General features: G+C 45.8%; 1 protein-coding gene across 1 annotated transcript in view; it reads left to right on the forward strand.

Moving 5' to 3' along the window:
* Positions 1-17,408, forward strand: part of LOC144667704 (parathyroid hormone/parathyroid hormone-related peptide receptor-like) — a 105,330-nt gene that overhangs the window by 26,826 nt on the left and 61,096 nt on the right. Inside the window, exons 4-8 of the mRNA XM_078529158.1 lie at positions 2,862-2,967; positions 7,741-7,851; positions 12,809-12,930; positions 15,292-15,386; positions 16,472-16,655. Coding sequence (XP_078385284.1) covers positions 2,862-2,967; positions 7,741-7,851; positions 12,809-12,930; positions 15,292-15,386; positions 16,472-16,655 — 618 coding nt within the window. The remainder of the gene's footprint in view (positions 1-2,861; positions 2,968-7,740; positions 7,852-12,808; positions 12,931-15,291; positions 15,387-16,471; positions 16,656-17,408) is intronic.

Consider the following 17,408-nt stretch of genomic DNA (forward strand, 5'->3'; position numbering starts at 1 on the left):
TGTCATTCAGGGTTTCACCAAAATCACAATATTCCGTTAGTTGTTTTAATTTTGCCACGTGGGTAGCAATTGTCTCCGCCAGGGCTCTATTTTTTTTTTAATTCATTCACAGGATGTGGGCTTCGCTGGCTGGGCCAACATTCATTGCCCATCCTTAGTTGCCCTTGAGAAGGTGGTGGTGAGCTGCCTTCTTGAACCTCTGCAGTCCATATGGTGTAGGTACACCCACAGTGCAGTTAGGGAGGGAGTTCCAGGATTTTGACCCAGTGACACTGAAGGAACGGCGATATATTTCCAAGTCAGGGTGGTGAGTGACTTGGAGGGGAACTTCCAGGTGGTGTTCCCATTTTTCTGCTGCCTTTGTCCTTCCAGATGGTAGTGGTTGTGGGCTTGGAAGGTGCTGTCTAAGGAGCCTTGGTGAATTCCTGCAGTGCATCTTGTAGACGGAACACACTGCTGCTACTGTGCATCAGTGGTGGAGTGAGTGAATGTTTGTGGATGTGGTGCCAATCAAGCGGGCTGCTTTGTCCTGGATGGTGTCAAGCTTCTTGACTGTTGTGGGAGCTGCACTCATCCAGGCAAGTGGGGAGTATTCTATCACACTCCTGACTTGTACCTTGTCGATGGTGGACAAGCTTTGGGGAGTCAGGAGGTGAGTTACTCGTCACAGGATTCCTAGCCTCTGACCTGCCCTTGTAGCCACAGTATGTATATGGCTAATCCAGTTCAGTTTCTGGTCAATGGTAACTCTCAGGATGTTGATAATAGGGGATTCAGTGATGGTAATGCCATTGAACATCAAGGGGCGATGGTTGGATTCTCTGTTGTTGGAGATGGTCATTGCCTGGCACTTGTGTGGCGCAAATGTTACTTGCCACTTATCAGCCCAAGCCTGGATATTGTCCAGGTTTTTCTGTATTTGGGCATGGGCTACTTCAGTATCTGAGGAGCCACGAATGGTGCTGAACGTTGTGCAATCATCAGCGAACATCCCCACTTCTGACCTTATGATGGAAGGAAGGTCATTGATGAAGCAGCTGAAGATGGTTGGTCCTAGGACACTACCCTGAGGAACTCCTGCAGTGATGTCCTGGAGCTGAGATGACTGACCTCCAACAACCACATCCTTTATGCTAGGCATGACTCCAACCAGCAGAGAGTAAATTGAACCTGAACCTCTGCATTGTGACTGAGGGCTTGGGTTGAAAATGTCCCTGAATGATGTCTACTAATTCACTGAAAGCCTTTGAACCTGGGGCACTGGGGGCCATCAAGCTTCGAATTAAACTGTAGGCCTTGGTCCCACAAATACTCAGGAGAATCGCTCTCCTCTTTTCCTTCCCGTGATTTCATTTACTTGAAAGAAGAATGTAAGATGTTCTATAAATTGAGACCAGTCCTCTGTGACTGGCTCAAAGGGATCAATTCTGCCAAACTGTGACATTGGAACATCTTTTTTTTAATGAACTTAGATACTCACAATCACTGTGCAAGGCACAGCACTGAATCTGATTTATCTTTGTCGCCAGTTTGTTATAGAATTGACCTTCAGACAACTTTTCTTGGTGGAAACATTTAACTTTATTTACAAGACAGCAGCAACTACACGTGTGCATCTAACCCCATAACTAAAGGAGAACCCCCTGTAGAGGTTCCCCAGCGCGGGGAACACATTGGTTTACACAGATCATGTGATCTCACAACACATGATTATTCTTAAGCTACAGTCCTACATTTCCCAAAACTACAATTACTACAAGGTGAAAGGATCAAAGAGTGGCGTTGGAGATAAAATAATTGATTTATCTTTCTGTTTGAACCTTCCCAAAGCATGCCACTTTGCAATAGAGATATTGATTCCAGGTGGAGCTTTGGCTGGAAGATTCCTTTGTTTAATGGATCTGTGTATGTTTGTTGACAGAAGCAAGCTGTTTTGTTTGGGGGACAGTCAGAGGCTGTTGCAGTTTTACTTTGGTATAGACTGTATCTCACCAGATTGAGAGAGCCCCACAGGTGGTGATGGTCAGTTAGGCCTACTCTTCAGGCAGAGAAAACACTAACTTCCCCACTTGCTGCATGGAATATGGGTGCGGCTCTATCTCAATTGGGATTTCATGAGGAAAAAGCAGCGGGAAGGGTTGCTCAAGCTGCAGCTACTGGAGGTAACCAGCGGTGCTCACAGAGCCTTGTGATAGAACGCAATCAGCAGAGTTAGTTTGGAAAGCTGTGGGAAGCCAACAACCCAAGCAAGGGAGCTGGGTCATCTACAATCATGAGGCCTGTGAAGAAAAGCAAATGGAAGGACCCACATAGAACCTTACCTCGGAGGATATCTGGAACAATGGGGAGAACTAAAGTGAATTCCGGAGGGCTGTGGCAGACCTTTGGGTTGGGTCCCAGAAAAAGTGAATGAGCTTTCAAGATTTCACAAGACAAGGGAACTCTTGTGGGGGCAAGTAAAAGGTAGAAGTGAGTTCATAACATATGTAGCTATAAACTATAGTGTAAAGTTAATAGTGTGTGCTTTGTTTAATTTCGATTTGTACAGACTAAAGTTTCTTTTTGTTTAAAAATGCGAATCTTGTGGCGTAATTCTGTCAGTTAGTTACTGGGTGTTTGGATTTCTTCAAACATTAATGGTCCTTAATAGGATGGTAACACAGTATTGAGTGCAGAGGCCCTGTGTGCCCCCTCAGGTAGATGTCAAGGACCCCATAGCACCATTGGAAGAATAACAGGGGAGTTTTCCTAGTGTCCTGGCCAATATTTATCTCTCAGTCAACATTACTACAGCAAAAGGTCAGTGGGACTGTGTGAAATTTGCTTGATTGATGGTGTTTCTTGTTTCTTGTTACTGACAGGTTGATGCTGATGATGTCATCACGAAAGAGGAGCAGATTTATCTGTTGTTTGAGGCAAAGAGAAATTGTGAAAAGAATCTGAAAACAAGACCAACTCAGGAAGCAGGTAAAATACAGATAAAAACTAGTGTTCAAACCGAGGGAAAAACAGTCAAATAGGGTAAAAAGAGATCTAGACCGGATTAACCAGAAAGAAAAACCATCAAATAAAACCATGGACGAACTGTGGTAAATTTTCAGACAGGAGATGAAGGTGATGCAGACTAGATCCATTCCACAAGGGAGGAAGGCAGTGAGTTAATTAAATAAGTTGGAGAAGTGAAAATCAGAGTCAAAGAGGAGGATTTTTAATAAATCTCCTGTTAATAATAAAAGAAAGTAGCAGAATATGGAAAATACAGAATGGGAAAAGAAGCTGTTTAGAAAGGCTGAGGAAATATGATGAAAGATCGGCACTGAGCAGAAGAGAGATAGGCCAGAATGTTTCCCTCCTTGGTCAGGCCAGTGAGCGGCCGCGGAGCTGACCACCAACCACGATCGAGCTCCGGCCGCGATTTCACACTGGCTGACCATCTAACAGTGAGCCAGTGTGAAACACGTGCTGCTGGAGTGGGGGCAGGAGGGGCACGAGTGCTGAGGGTGGGCGCCTGCGTGGGGGGGGAGTGTGCACACTGGCAGCTCCCTGAAGGTACAGAGCTGCCTCAGGGAGCTGACCGATTTTAAATACAAAATTAAACTTTTACCACATGAGATGACCATGTCCCCACATGTGACTCAGTAACATGAAGAGAGGCTGGTGGAAAAGGATATTCAAAAATATTTATTTATTTTTTTAGTAAGCACTGGAAGCCTTTTCCTGCCCATGGATGAGGTTTTGTTAAAAATGCAAAGGCTGCCTGGTCTATTCGCCCGCCCGCCAAGCAAATAGTTGAGTGGGCAGCAATAATTAATTCATTACTTAAAGGCCTTAATAAGCCTGTTAACTATCGGCAGGCGTCTGCCAACCAAAAGCTGGTGAGAGTGCGCGGTGATGTCGGGACGCTCGCCCGACCTCATCGTGCACTATTTCACTCCCGTTCGGGATGGGTGTGTGCCCACCCACAGGGTGATAAGTTCTACCCATGGGGAAGAGATTTTGTAAACTCAAGAAGTGAGGAGCGAGGAAAGGGAAAGTCGATTAGCGATGCAGAAGGGAATCAGCAGAAACATGGACAATGATGGTAACATTGAGTGAGGAGGCTGCCTCAGTTATCACAGTGAAAAGGTGTAAGCTGTGATGGTGGAGCAGTCAAGAGAATTGCAGATAAGGGTTTTGTACTGAAGACATTGCAGCAATCAGAGTGGAGAAGACCCTGGGTTTACTCGCATCCGAAAATGCTGAAAAGCCCAAGGAGAAACTTTGATCATAATCCTTTAAAGATGTGGAAGTTGTATGAGTGTAGGATCTCTGTTCAAAAAAGATAAAGCAGGTAGCTGTAGACCAGTGAACCAGACATGAATAGTGGCAAACCTTCAAGCAGCCTCAATAGAGAATAAAATATTCCTGCAGAAAGATATGGATTGATAAAAGATGAGAAACATAGATTTATGAATGGCAGGTCAGGTCTGACAAATTTAATACAGATGTTTCGAGGGAGATATGATGGATGTTTTGTATAAGCAGAAGATACTGATAATGATAAGGCACTGCACCAGAGGCTTGTTGATATGGTTAAGGAATAGGGCTTTAAAGGTAACATTGATTGAAGAGGGAAACCAACGAATTAGGAGTGATGGAACCTGCTTTGTAATTTTTTTTGTACTCTTGGCCAGCATTTATTGCCCCTTGAGAAGGTGGTGGTGAGCTGCCTTCTGGAACCGCTGCAGTCCATGCGGTGTAGGTACACCCACTGTGCTGCTAGGGAGGGAGTTCCAGGATTTTGACCCAGCGACAGTGAAGGAACGGCGATACTTGGAGCTGAAGGTTCCAACTATCATCAGCTGCTGCCCTTGTCTTTCTAGATCAGGATTGTCCAACGTATGGCCCGCAGGCCAAAGTTGCCCCCCAAAGCCCCTCTATGTGGCCCCTGGACCGAGTTTTCAAAGTGCCTGTTAAACAGGTAAGTTTGAATGGAAGATTCTGCATGGAGCTGCTCCTCCAATCACAGGCTGTTTCGTTCCTGCATTTGCTGCTGATAGGCTCACTAGTGAACTTACCAGCAGCAAATGTGAGAGAGAACGAATCAGTGATTGCAGGAGCAATGAGCAGCGGTGAGTTCAGGGCCTAGGGACCATGGCCCAGGGAACAGAGGTTTCGAGGAGTGTGGACTAGGGAGTGGAGGTGCTGGGGAGTGTGGGCAAGAGAGTGGATGCACCGGAGAGCATGGATAAAGGAGCAGAGGTTCCGAGAAGCAGGGCCAAGCATCTGCTAGAGTGGGATTCAGGCATCCAGAACAGGACCCAGGCAGTGGAGGTGCTGGAGAGCGAGGCTCAGGGAGTAGAGGTGCCAGGGAGCAGGGCCCAGGTAGCGGGGCCCAGGTAGCCTGGTGCGAGGCCTAGGCAGCCTGGATGGGGGCTCAGGCACGTTCGAAGGGGGCCCAGGTGGGCTGAGGCAGAACTCGAGGCAGCAGTAGTAGTGGCCAATGGTGTCCGAGAAAGTGAGTGACTCAAGACTGTGTGAGGAAGAGAGTGTGAGAGGGGGTGAGAGAGAGTGTGGGAAGGAGTTGAGAGAGTGTTGGAGGGGAGTTGAGAGAGAGTGTGGGGAGTTGAGAGAGAGTGTGGGGGGGTTGATAGAGAATGTGGGGGGTTGAGAGAGAGTGTGGGGTGGGGTTGAGAGAGAGTGTGGGGTGGGGTTGAGAGAGAGTGCGGGGTGGGGTTGAGAGAGTGTTGGAGGGGAGTTGAGAGAGAGTGTGGGGGGTTGATAGAGAATGTGGGGGGTTGAGAGAGAGTGTGGGGTGGGGTTGAGAGAGAGTGTTGAGGGGCTGAGAGAGAGTGCGGGTGGTTGAGAGAGTGTGGGGGAGTTGAGAATGAGCTTAAGTGGGGCTGAGAGAGCGTGAGGGAGGAGGATGAGTGTGTGTGGAGGGGTGTGCAAGAGTGTGGGGGGAGTTGAGAGATAGTGTGAGAGGATAATTGAGAGAGAGTGTGAGTGGGGAGGGTAAGCACATGTGGGGGTTGTGAGAGAGCGGGGGGGGTGGTTGAGAGAGAGTGTGGGGGTCATATTGAGAGAGTGTGAGGGGGGATTGAAAGAGAGTGTGGGGGAGTTGAGAGTGTGAGGGGGAAGGTGAGCACTTGTGGGGGGTGGTGTGATAGAGTGTAGGGGGTGTGAGAGAGTTTTGGGGGGGGTGAGAGTGTGTGTTGGGTGGTGTGAGAGAGAGCGGGGGATGTGAGACAGGAGAGGGAGTGTGTGAGGGGAGTGTATGTGCAGGTGCAGAGTGTCTGTGTAAGTCTGTCTCACTCCCAATATCAGAGTTCTCATTCATCCTCACCTATACACACTCAACATCCACTCTGACAGTGGGTGAGAGGGATTGAACACCCTGAGACTGGGAGTGAGCCATATACACACACACACACAAACACACACACTCTGTTATTACGCAATCTTTCTGCTCAGCAAAGTGTTTCTTTTCATACCTCAGTTTTATTTTGAAATTTGAGTTTATTGTTGTGCCAAACTTTATGGCCAGAATTTTCTGCGGGCGTGTGTCTAACCCGAATGAGTGTAAAATGACGCGTGATATTTGGTCGACAGACACACACAGGGAGTCGGTAACACACCTGCCGACAATTAACAGGCCTGTTAAGGCCATTAAAGCTCAAATTGAATTAAATTTTTCGCTGCCCGTCCAACCTCACAGTCGACAGGCAGGCGAAAGGGCCAAGCGGCCTTTGGATATTTTAGGAAACCTCATCCACGGGCGGGTGGGGTTTCCAACAGGAATTAAAAATTAAATAAAAATTTTAGCATTTCATTAATAACATGTCCCTGCTCATGTGACAGAGTCACGTGAAGGTACATATTTTTTAACAATTTAAAATTCTTTATTTTTAATTCTTAAAATCTTCATCTCTCTGAAGCAGCTCCGTGCCTCAGGGAGCTTTTCCTGTGCCCGGCTACACACATGCACAAAGTCCCCTGCTCGCACCCCACCCCCTTCCCCACACCCCCACATCCCCCCCACCCCCACCACATCCCCCCCACCCCCACCCCTCCCCCCATCCCTACCCCCACCACCACCTCCCCCCATCCCCACCCCCCCCACCCCACCCCCACCTCCCCCCATCCCCACCCCCACCTCCCCCCATCCCCACCCCCACCCCTCCACCCTCCCCAACCCCACCCTCACCCCCCCACCACCCCAAACCCCCCCAACCCCCCACCCCACATCCCCCACACCCCCACCCCACTACCCCACCACCCCCATTCCCACCCCCTCACCCCCCCACCCCCTACCCCACCCCCACCCCCACCCCCACTCCCTCCCCCACCCTCCCATCCAGGTTGGACTGCTGATCAACTGGACTGCTTTTTACAGAGTAGCGTTGATACTGGGGAGGTGTTTCAGGAGGGAAAGTCCAGGGGAGGGAGGGCCTGTGAGTTGAGGAGATGGTTCACAAGGGAGAGTCTGTGAATTGGGGTGTTGGAAGTGCAACTATTAAGACAGTGTACAGGAATGTGGGCTGGTGCATGGAGCCTCAGGCTGTTGAGTGCTTGTGCTATAAGATTGGTCAACTTACAGCTCTATGATTCCCAGCATTCGTCGCAGGCTCTAGGTGCTCCCTCCACAATGGCTGAGGCTTCCTCTACCCCTCTGGCTGATTTCACTTTGAGCTTGATCATTGATTAGTCTGTGACTAGCTGATATGTTATATATTGTTTGGTGCTTTTGTGTTTGTGCAGGAGTAAGTTGCAGACCGGAGTGGGATGGTATCGTGTGCTGGCCTGTGGGAAGCCCCAATAAAAGTGTCTCAGTCCCCTGTCCGGAATACGTTTATGATTTTAACCACAGAGGTAACTGCTCACGTTTGAGTTGCTCACACTGCCTGTAACTATGTTCTCTGTCACACTGACTGTGAGCAAAGGAATGGGGTCGCACAGGAGGGCAGAATTGGAGAAGCGTGTAGCTTGATGAGTTTTGCAGGGCTGGAGGAGATTACAGAGAGAGGGAGGGGCAAGTTCATGAAATGATTTAAACATAATGAGAATTTTAACTTAAGGCATTAAGCTTTGGAAGCCAGGGTTGGGCAGCAAGTGCAGGGGTGATAGCTGAATGGTTCAGGATAGGATTTGAAAACAATGTTTTGGATGAGCTGAAGTTTCTGGAGGGTGGAGGACTCTCTTGATGGACTCTCTAAGGGAAATGTAGAATGAGACAGTGATCATTGATGTTCCAGCAAACTCCATGGCAACATGCATTGGTTTAGATGGCAAGACTACAAAGAGGGTAATGAATGAATTCCAGTGGGTGAGCCGGGAGTGGAAGATGAGGCAATTAAAGTGCTGTCTGTGAGTGACAATGACAAGTGCCTTGATGGACTCTTTGGAGAATACCAAAGAGACAGAGAGGGAGGCTGTGGACTTATTCAAGGAAAAACCAAACCTGGAATAAGAACATAAGAACTAGGAGCAGGAGTAGGCCACTCGGCCCCTCGAGCCTGCTCCGTCACTCAGTAAGATCCTGGCTGATCTGATAGTGGCCTTGACTCCACTTTCCTGCCTCTCTCATAACCTTAACTCCCTTGTTAATCAAAAATCTATCTAACTCAGTCTTGAATAAATTCAATGACTCAGCCTCCACTGTTCTCACTAGAAGAGAATTCCAAATGCTACCAACCCTCCAAGAGAAAAAAAGCTCTCCTCATTTAAGATTTAATTGGGGTATCACCTATTTTAAACTGTGTCCCCAGTTCTAGATTCCCCACAAGGGGAAGCATCCTCTCAGCATTTACACTGTCAAGCCCACTCCAAATCTTATATGTTTCAATAAGATCACCTCTCATTATTCTAAACTCTAATGAATACAGGCCCAACCTGCTCAACCTTTCCTCATTAGACAACCCTTTCACCCCAGGAATCAGCTCCGTGAAACTTCTCTCAACTGTTTCCAATGCAAGTATATCCCTCCTTAAGTCAGGAGACCAAAACTGCATACAATACTATAGGTGTGGTCTCATCAATGCCCTATTCAGTTGTAGCAAGTGTTACAATCCTGTTAAACATTAAACATTTAATGAGAAATCTGAACACCTCATTTTAACCAATAGAAATACACCACAAGATTTCACACTTTTTAAACGAAAACAGACTTTATAGTCCACACAAGAATTAAACAAAACAAACAGTCTTAACACTACAAGTTATAAATATGTTACGCAGTCAGATTATTTCCCCCGAGCCTGTTCCTTATAAGACACATCAATCTTAAAGTATTTACTTCAGTAGCGATGACTCTTAATTCTCTTCAGTTCCAACTTTCCTCAGAGATAAGACTTTTATTTACCAGTTCTTGACTGTAGATACTACAGTCCTTTGTGTTGGGTGCCTTCTCAATACTCCCAAGCTAATCTGTTGTTATAAGACTCAGAACCACTGCAGATTTTTCCACTAGTTTCAAACAGTACAATCTTCTAGCTTCTGTTCTCTCACAAAGTTCAAATTGTAATTAAACCTCACCCACATTCCATGTGGTGAATGATGAAGTTAGCTTTTTCTCTGCTTACAGTGCAGGTATAACTAATTGTCATTCACTTTGGCTATCTTCTCTCAGTGAGCTGCAAACTGCACACCCTATGTCCAGGTGCAACTAAACAACACTCCCAGCAAACAGCCCAATAAATTGAAACCAGAGAATCTCCCTAAGCTCCACTGATTTCCATGAATACTTGGCATGCTCTGGGATGTCCTCGAACAGACCTATAGGTTAAGTACAAAAACAAAACTACCTGGAAAAACTCAGCAGGCCTGACAGCATCTGCGGAGAGGGATACAGTTGACGTTTCAAGTCTGTATGACTCTTCATCAGAACTAAGACATATAGAAATGAGATGAAATATAAGCTGGTAGAAGGGGGTGGGACAGGAGAGCTCAATAGGGGCCAGTGATAGGTGGAGGCCAAGAAGAGACTGCCAAAGATGTCATAGACAAAAGGACAAAGGGGTGTTGACGGTGGTGATATTATCTAAAGGATGTGCTAATGGGGACGTTAAGGGAAGCAAGCAGGACAAGCTAGTGGCAGATGGCCCTAGTGGGGGTTGGGTGGGGGGAAGGGATCAAAATGGGCTAAAAGGTGGAGATGAAATAATAGATCGAAATAAATTTAAAAATAGGAGGGAAAAGAAAAAAATAGTTATAAAAAAATGATAAATTATTGGAAAAAGGGGGATCGTAAAGGGGGTGGGGATGGAGGAGAGAGTTCATGATCTGAAGTTGTTGAACTCAGTGTTAAGTCCGGAAGGCTGTAAAGTGCCTAGTCGGGTGATGAGGTGCTGTTCCTCCAGTTTGCGTTGAGCTTCACTGGATCATTGCAGCAAGCCAAGGATGAACATGTGGGCAGTGAAGCTCAACGCAAACTGGAGGAACAGCACCTCATCTTCCGACTAGGCACTTTACAGCCTTCCGGACTGAATATTGAGTTCAACAATTTTAGATCATGAACTCTCTCCTCCATCCCCACCCCCTTTACGATCCCCCTTTTTTCAATAATTTATAATTTTTTTATAACTATATATTTTTTTTCCCTCCTATTTTTAAATTTATTTCAATCTATTGTTTCATCTCCACCTTTTAGCCCATTTTGATCCCTTCCCCCCATCCCACCCCCACTAGGGCCATCTGCCACTAGCTTGTCCTGCTTTCTACCCATAATGTCCCCATTAGCACATCCTTTAGATAATATCACCACCGTCAACACCCCTTTGCCCTTTTGTCTATGACATCTTTGGCAGTCTCTTCTTGGCCTCCACCTATCACTGGCCCCTATTGAGCTCTCCTGTCCCACCCCCTTCTACCAGCTTATATTTCATCTCATTTCTATATGTCTTAGTTCTGATGAAGAGTCATACAGACTTGAAACGTCAACTGTATCCCTCTCCGCAGATGCTGTCAGGCCTGCTGAGTTTCTCCAGGTATTTTTGTTCTAGATTTCCAGCATTCGCAGTATTTTGCTTTTATCTTTAGGTTAAGTACCCTCATTTAAAATTCATTCTTTGATCTGAAGAAAGAAATAGATTTTACAACCTTTCAGAGTTTATTGAATGCTTCTTAAACTAATTTAACTCTAGCGCTCAAAACAAAAACATCTCCCTAGATAACCATTATTGCAAGGATTGAAGATATTATGTCTCCAGTTCTTTAGCTAAGTAAGCCCACCTGCTGTTTTATGATCTTAGTTTTCTATCTGTTAAACTCTTAAGTCAATGCGGCATCAATCTTTTAAGTATAATAGCATTCTACAGTCTCTCTCTATTTAAATAATATTCTACTTTTCTATTCTTCCTGCCAAGATGGACAACCTCACATTTTCCCATATTATATTCCATCCACCAATGTTTTGCCCACTCAAATAACCTGTCTATATCCCTTTGTGGACTCTTTGTGTCCTCTTCATAACTTGTTTTCCTACCTATCTTTGTATTATAAGCAAATTTGGTTACAATATCCCTTCATCCAAGTCATTAATATAAATTGTAAACAATTGAGGCCCCAGCACTAACCCCTGTGGCAATCCACTGGTTATGGTTTGCTGTCGTGAAGATTTATCCTGACTCTCTGTTTCCTGTTAGTTAGCCAATCCTCTATTCATGCTAATACATCACCCCCAACACCATGAGCTCTTACCTTGTGCAGTAAACTTTTATGTGGAACTTACCAAATGCGTTTTGGAAATCCAAATACACTATATCTGCTGGTTCCCCTTTATCCACCCTACTTGTTACATCCTCAAAGAACTGTAATAAATTTGTCAACCATGATTTCCCTTTCATAAAACCGTGCTGACTCTGCCTGATTGTATTATGATTCCCTAAATGTCCTGCTACAACCTCCTTAGTAATGGATTGCAGCATTTTCCCAATGACAGATGTTAGACTAACTGGCCTATAGTTTCCTGTTTTCTGTCTTCCTCCTTTCTTGAACAGAAGAGTTACATTTAATGTTTTCCAATCCACTGTGAGCTTTCCAGAATCTAGGAAATTTTGGAAGATTATCACCATCTATCTCTGCAGCCACTTCTTTTAAGACCCTAGAAAGCAGGCCATCAGGTCCAGGGTATGTGTCAGCCTTCAGTCCTATTAGTTTTCCTATTAATTTTTCTCTAGTGATAGTGATTGTTTTAAATTCCTCCCTCCCTTTTGCCTCTTGATTTTCTACCATTGTTGGGATGCCTTTTGCCCCTTCTGCTGTGAAGACAGATACAAATACTTGTTCAAAGTCTGCCATTTCCTTATTTCCCATTAATAATTCCCCAGTCTCAGCCTCTAAGGCAGCAGGAGATCAGGATGGCAGGAGAATAATGATGGGTTGAGATGGGGATTGGCAAGGCTAAGAGGAAGAATTAAAAGGAGGTATGATTGCATGGTAGAAAGGGGAGGAAAAAGGAGAGGAAGCTCCATGGAGTCAAGAGAGGAGGATGAAAAAGGGAGAAAGAATTAATGGGCTTGGGCTCAAGAGAATTTCGGTGCCACAGACATGGCAGAGATTAGAAATGAAGTAAGCTGGTTGTAGACAGAGGATGAGGAGGAGCTTAATGGTCCAGAGGTAAAGACTGATGCCCTGTGATGGGATGAAGTCAATGTGTGGACAGTGTGGAGTCAGCTTAGAGCATCCACGAACCAGTGACCAACACTGGTGCCAGTTGTGGGGAGGCAGTGGATCCACGAGCTGGTAGAGGAGTCAGTATCAATGGGTGCTGCTGCAAGTTCTCCAGTGGAATCCTGCTCAATAAATTTAAATGTTGCCTTCCTTCTGACAGGACACGCCTATCGGAAATGCAATGTACACGGGGAATGGGGGTTGGTCCCCAGCAGTAACAAAACCTGGGCAAACTACACCGAGTGCACCAAGTTCCTGATGCCTGACCACTGGCACCAAAAGGTAGACAGCAGAAAAACAACCAAGTTACTAATTTAACCAAGAGTTACCAATTAATCAAGGGTTTACCAACTAACAAAGACTTACTATCTGAATTTCAAACTCAAGAAATGGCTAAAGGCCCTCGGTACAGCAAAGGCTATGGGCCCTGACAACCTAACCTGGACTCCAGAACTAGACATACCCTTAGCCAAGCAGCTCCAGTGCAGCTACAAAACTGACAAGATAGAAAATTGTTTATGTGCATCCAGTCTTCCAAAAGCAAGGCAAAAACAATCTAGCCAATTACTACCCCATTATTCTACTCGAATCATCAGCAAAGTGATGGAAGGTGTCATCGACATCACTATCAAGCAGCACTTACACACCTAAACTGGATTTATTAACTAATCCAGGAATAACTAACCAACCTAAGTTTTACTAACTTAATTATCCAAAAGTTACTTATGAAACCAATGTTTATAAATTAAACCAGGAGTTGCTAACTAAATGAAGATATACTAATTAAGCCAATATTTACTCATTAGTTTTTCCCCTTTGATGAAGGGCCTGGTTTCTATTTTCTGTTCATGGTGTGGGTCCTCGAGTGCAGAGTCAGATCCCATTGCTCCTGTATTAGAGCCGGGATTGGATTTTCAATTACCTGTTGAGATGGTAATAATTGTAGGTGCAATTTGAAAATCGTGTGCCTGAAGGGCGGAACTGGATCCCACTGCCTCTGGAATGCAACCTGATTCTCTGAGGGAGTGCAGGAGGGGTGATTCTGAAACCTGCATAACTTCAATGAAGTGCTTGTTGAGCTCACTAATGGCTCATTAACAGGCCTCTGAGGGGCAGTTTTGAATTTTCAGTTGGGAAGCATGGGGAACACAGTGTGTGTGGGACATGTCAGGGCGCAGCTGGTGTGAACACAATGGGAAGCCAACACGGATAATGGGTAGACTGGTCACCTTATTTAAAAGAGAAAGAATAAAGCTTGGCCACACAACCAGAGGCCCAGAGCTGCCATTGCTGGTACTGAGAGGCTTGGATTTGTCAACAGTGAGAGATAGGAGTCTTGAGAGGAGCATCAGGCTGTTGGCATCACTTGGGCAGGAGAGTTGGCAGAGGAAACCCTGGTGAACAGGTGAGCGGCAAGTGAGGGAGTTAAATGGGAGGGGTTAGGAGGAGGCCAAAAGAGCACAGAGAGGGGCTGTAAGGAGAAGACAGCACTACCCAAGACATTGAGTATACCACCCAAGAGTTAGCTACCTGCAAAGGACAGATTGCCAGTATCGTAAGGGGCTGTGTCTCTCCAGGCAGATGGTCTCGGGCATTTGCACTCTGGTACGTGATGACCCTGCCCTTCATGGCTTCCGGTCTCACCATCACCAATGGTCTGCTGTGATTGCACCTGTGCAATACCAATCCTCACCTCTTCCATTGGCGTCAGGTCATGAAGGTCAGACACACCATCACCGATCTCATGCCGGCTGTGTACTCACTATTCCTGCAGGGTGAGGAGAGAATGATGTAGGATTAGCCTGCCCTCCCTTGCCTATTCCAGCATGACATTGGCTCTATCGAACTCCTCAGTGATGCACCCTGGTTCAATTGTGCTCCATATTTGAAAGTGGCTGATATCTCAGCGATGTAGCTAAGCACTCACTCTGCCAATGTTACAGAGCACAATGGGCACTCAGTCCACTCAGCTTGTGCGCCTGCTGCTGTGTACAGAGTTAGAGGCCCTGTCACTCCGATGTCCACTCATCTTCCCAGATCTTAATAGGTCATTGAACCTCTTCTGACACTGGACTCATTATCTGTGTGACACCTCTACTGCTGATCTCTGTGCTGATCCCCATCCAATCCCTTCAGGTCTCTTAAGGTGTCTTTCTTCTCCCGGATGCCAGGAGTTGAAATTCTAGCCTCATGGTGGCTGCCTCCATCAACACCTCAAGAGAGACATCAGGGAACTTTGGAGCTACCCATGAACGCCCGCAGGTGCCAACACCAACCCGATCAGCACCCTCCTGCAACATGTTCTCATTGAATGGCAAGACCAGCAATGGCTGTCGCTTGCCTTTTCAAAGGGCCCATAGGCAAGCTGCTCCCAAACTCACCAACCCCCCACCCCTCTCCCCAGTCAATTAGGCCCTTTACATTTGAAAATCATGCCTACACAATGCAGGGTTGGGACCTGGAAATTATCCGGCCATCGGGTTCCCAATCACTGGTCCTTGAGCCAGACATTGTGTGGGAGTGTGGGCTTTGGCACAGAGTTAGTGATTAATGCTGAGTTGGAATGTTGAAAATGCAGCACCTTCAGGAACACTCTCAGACCGAGAATGCTGATAGTTGGTTTGTCTGATTATTTCCCCACAGGAAGTGTTTGACCGTCTACACCTGATATACACTGTTGGGTACTCCATTTCGCTGATCTCTCTCTTAGGCGCTGTCTCTATACTCCTCTACTTCAAGTAAGAAAATTGTCATTATCTAACACCAGTGACTGCACTTCAGAAGTAACTCATAGGTGGAGAAATTTAATGGGACTATGTCTACTAAATGGAAAACTGAGCCTCCAATTTGGTCCTGGTGGGGGATGAGGTCTAACACCCTGCCTGCCATATTACCGGAAGTAAAACAAAGAGACATCAATGTCCTGGTGTTAGGCCGCGTGCAATGGTAAATAAGGTTTCTAATGACTGACTGATAGCCCCCCTGTAGAGTCGGGCTATTTGGAAGCCAACCAGGAGGCCAGCACCAAAAAGGGAAATCTAAAAACTATTTATCTGGCTCTCAAATCCTGCTCCTCCTGGCTTTGTATTAAAACCATTGGCCACTGCCAAACACCTCTCAGCCCCTGTCATGATCTCCGCCTGAGAACCCCTCCCAATCACCACCTCATACCCCACCACAACCCACCCACCCAATAACCAACCACAGCATCCCAATCACCACCCAATGATCCCAGTACAGGAGTTTCAGTGTATTTGCAGTTTCAGTGTATTTGCAGTTTATGTATTTGCAGTTTATGTATTTACAGTTTATGTATTTGCAGTTTATGTATTTGCAGTTTGTGTATTTGCAGTTTATGTATTTGCAGTTTATGTATTTGCAGTTTGTGTATTTGCAGTTTCAGTGTATTTGCAGTTTTACTAAAGCACAGGTTCCTTGCACAGACACAATGGGCCAAATGGCCTCCTTCTGCACCATAACAATTCTGTGATTCTCAGTATATCAGAAGTACCAGGGATCTGACAACATCCGCCTGGTTTCCAATGAGTGGGGGAGTTAATATGGAGGCCCAAGAGATATTTGTTCTCAGGTAGTTATTATTGGATGTTGTAGTTGTATTTTATTCCTTGACTTGAATTGTGTTTAATTGTACACAGGTGACAGACATTTACTGGTGATTGTGCCCCTCTAAATAGACAGAGACTGAAACTGTGGCGTTGGGTTAGGAGATGCACACTTGTATTGTGTAACTCTGCAACTAAATATTAAAGTCTTTAAAGATTGGACTGAGTTTGATTATGTGGTGCTTCTGTCCTCCACACAGGCGCCTGCATTGTACCAGGAATTACATTCATATGCACCTCTTCACTTCCTTTGTGTGCCGAGCTGTCAGTATCTTTGTCAAGGATGCTGTGGTCTATTCAGACTCTGCAATGGATGGGCTGGAGTTCAGAGTTGAAGATTTAATGGATGATGTAACAGCTTTCCCTAAGGACAAGCACCAATTTGTAAGTGCAGCCACACACATAGTCAGAGATTCTTCATGTTGAGTAATAAATAAATCTCTTATTTGTTGGAATTAGAGTGTCACCACATAAAGTCTTGTTCCATCAAGGAGTCACAGCACTCTCAGTCGATTAGGTTACTAAGGATGATTAAGGGACTCAATTGTGGACCAGTTAACACTGGGCCTCAATTCAGACTAACATCCTGAGTAAAATGGCATAGATTAAAAGAATGAGTGAAGTGTCATTGACTTGCAGAGGTATGGGTGGGTATCCCATGCTCCTAGGCTGCTGGTGCAAAAATCCAACTCCAGCAACTTCATGTTGGCAACTTGGGCACACCGTCAGTAATTTTAATGATCAGAAGAGCTGATCAGCTGAGGCCTAAATCGCTGACATGAACAGTCCCCACGACCATTGGCAACAGGAAACTCTTCACATTAATATCCCCCACCCCCAGAGGATGGTTTGTGTAGTTGTGTTAGAGTCCTGGAGGCTAATTCAGGGAACACTGACTATTTGCTAATGATGCAAAGGTATGTAGGAACACAAGCAGTGAGGAGGATACAAAGTCGGCAAAGGGATACAGACAGGTTAACTGAGCAGACAAACATTTGGCAGATGGAGTATAATGTGGGAAAATATGAGGTTGTCACTTTGACAGAAAAAATGAAAAAACAGAATATTATTTAAATAGAGAGTGACTGCAAAATGCTGCAGTACAGAGGGATCTGGATGTCCTTGTCGATGGATCAG

Source organism: Cetorhinus maximus, chromosome 25, assembly GCF_964194155.1.
Source record: "Cetorhinus maximus chromosome 25, sCetMax3.hap1.1, whole genome shotgun sequence".
Taxonomy (NCBI): domain Eukaryota; kingdom Metazoa; phylum Chordata; class Chondrichthyes; order Lamniformes; family Cetorhinidae; genus Cetorhinus; species Cetorhinus maximus.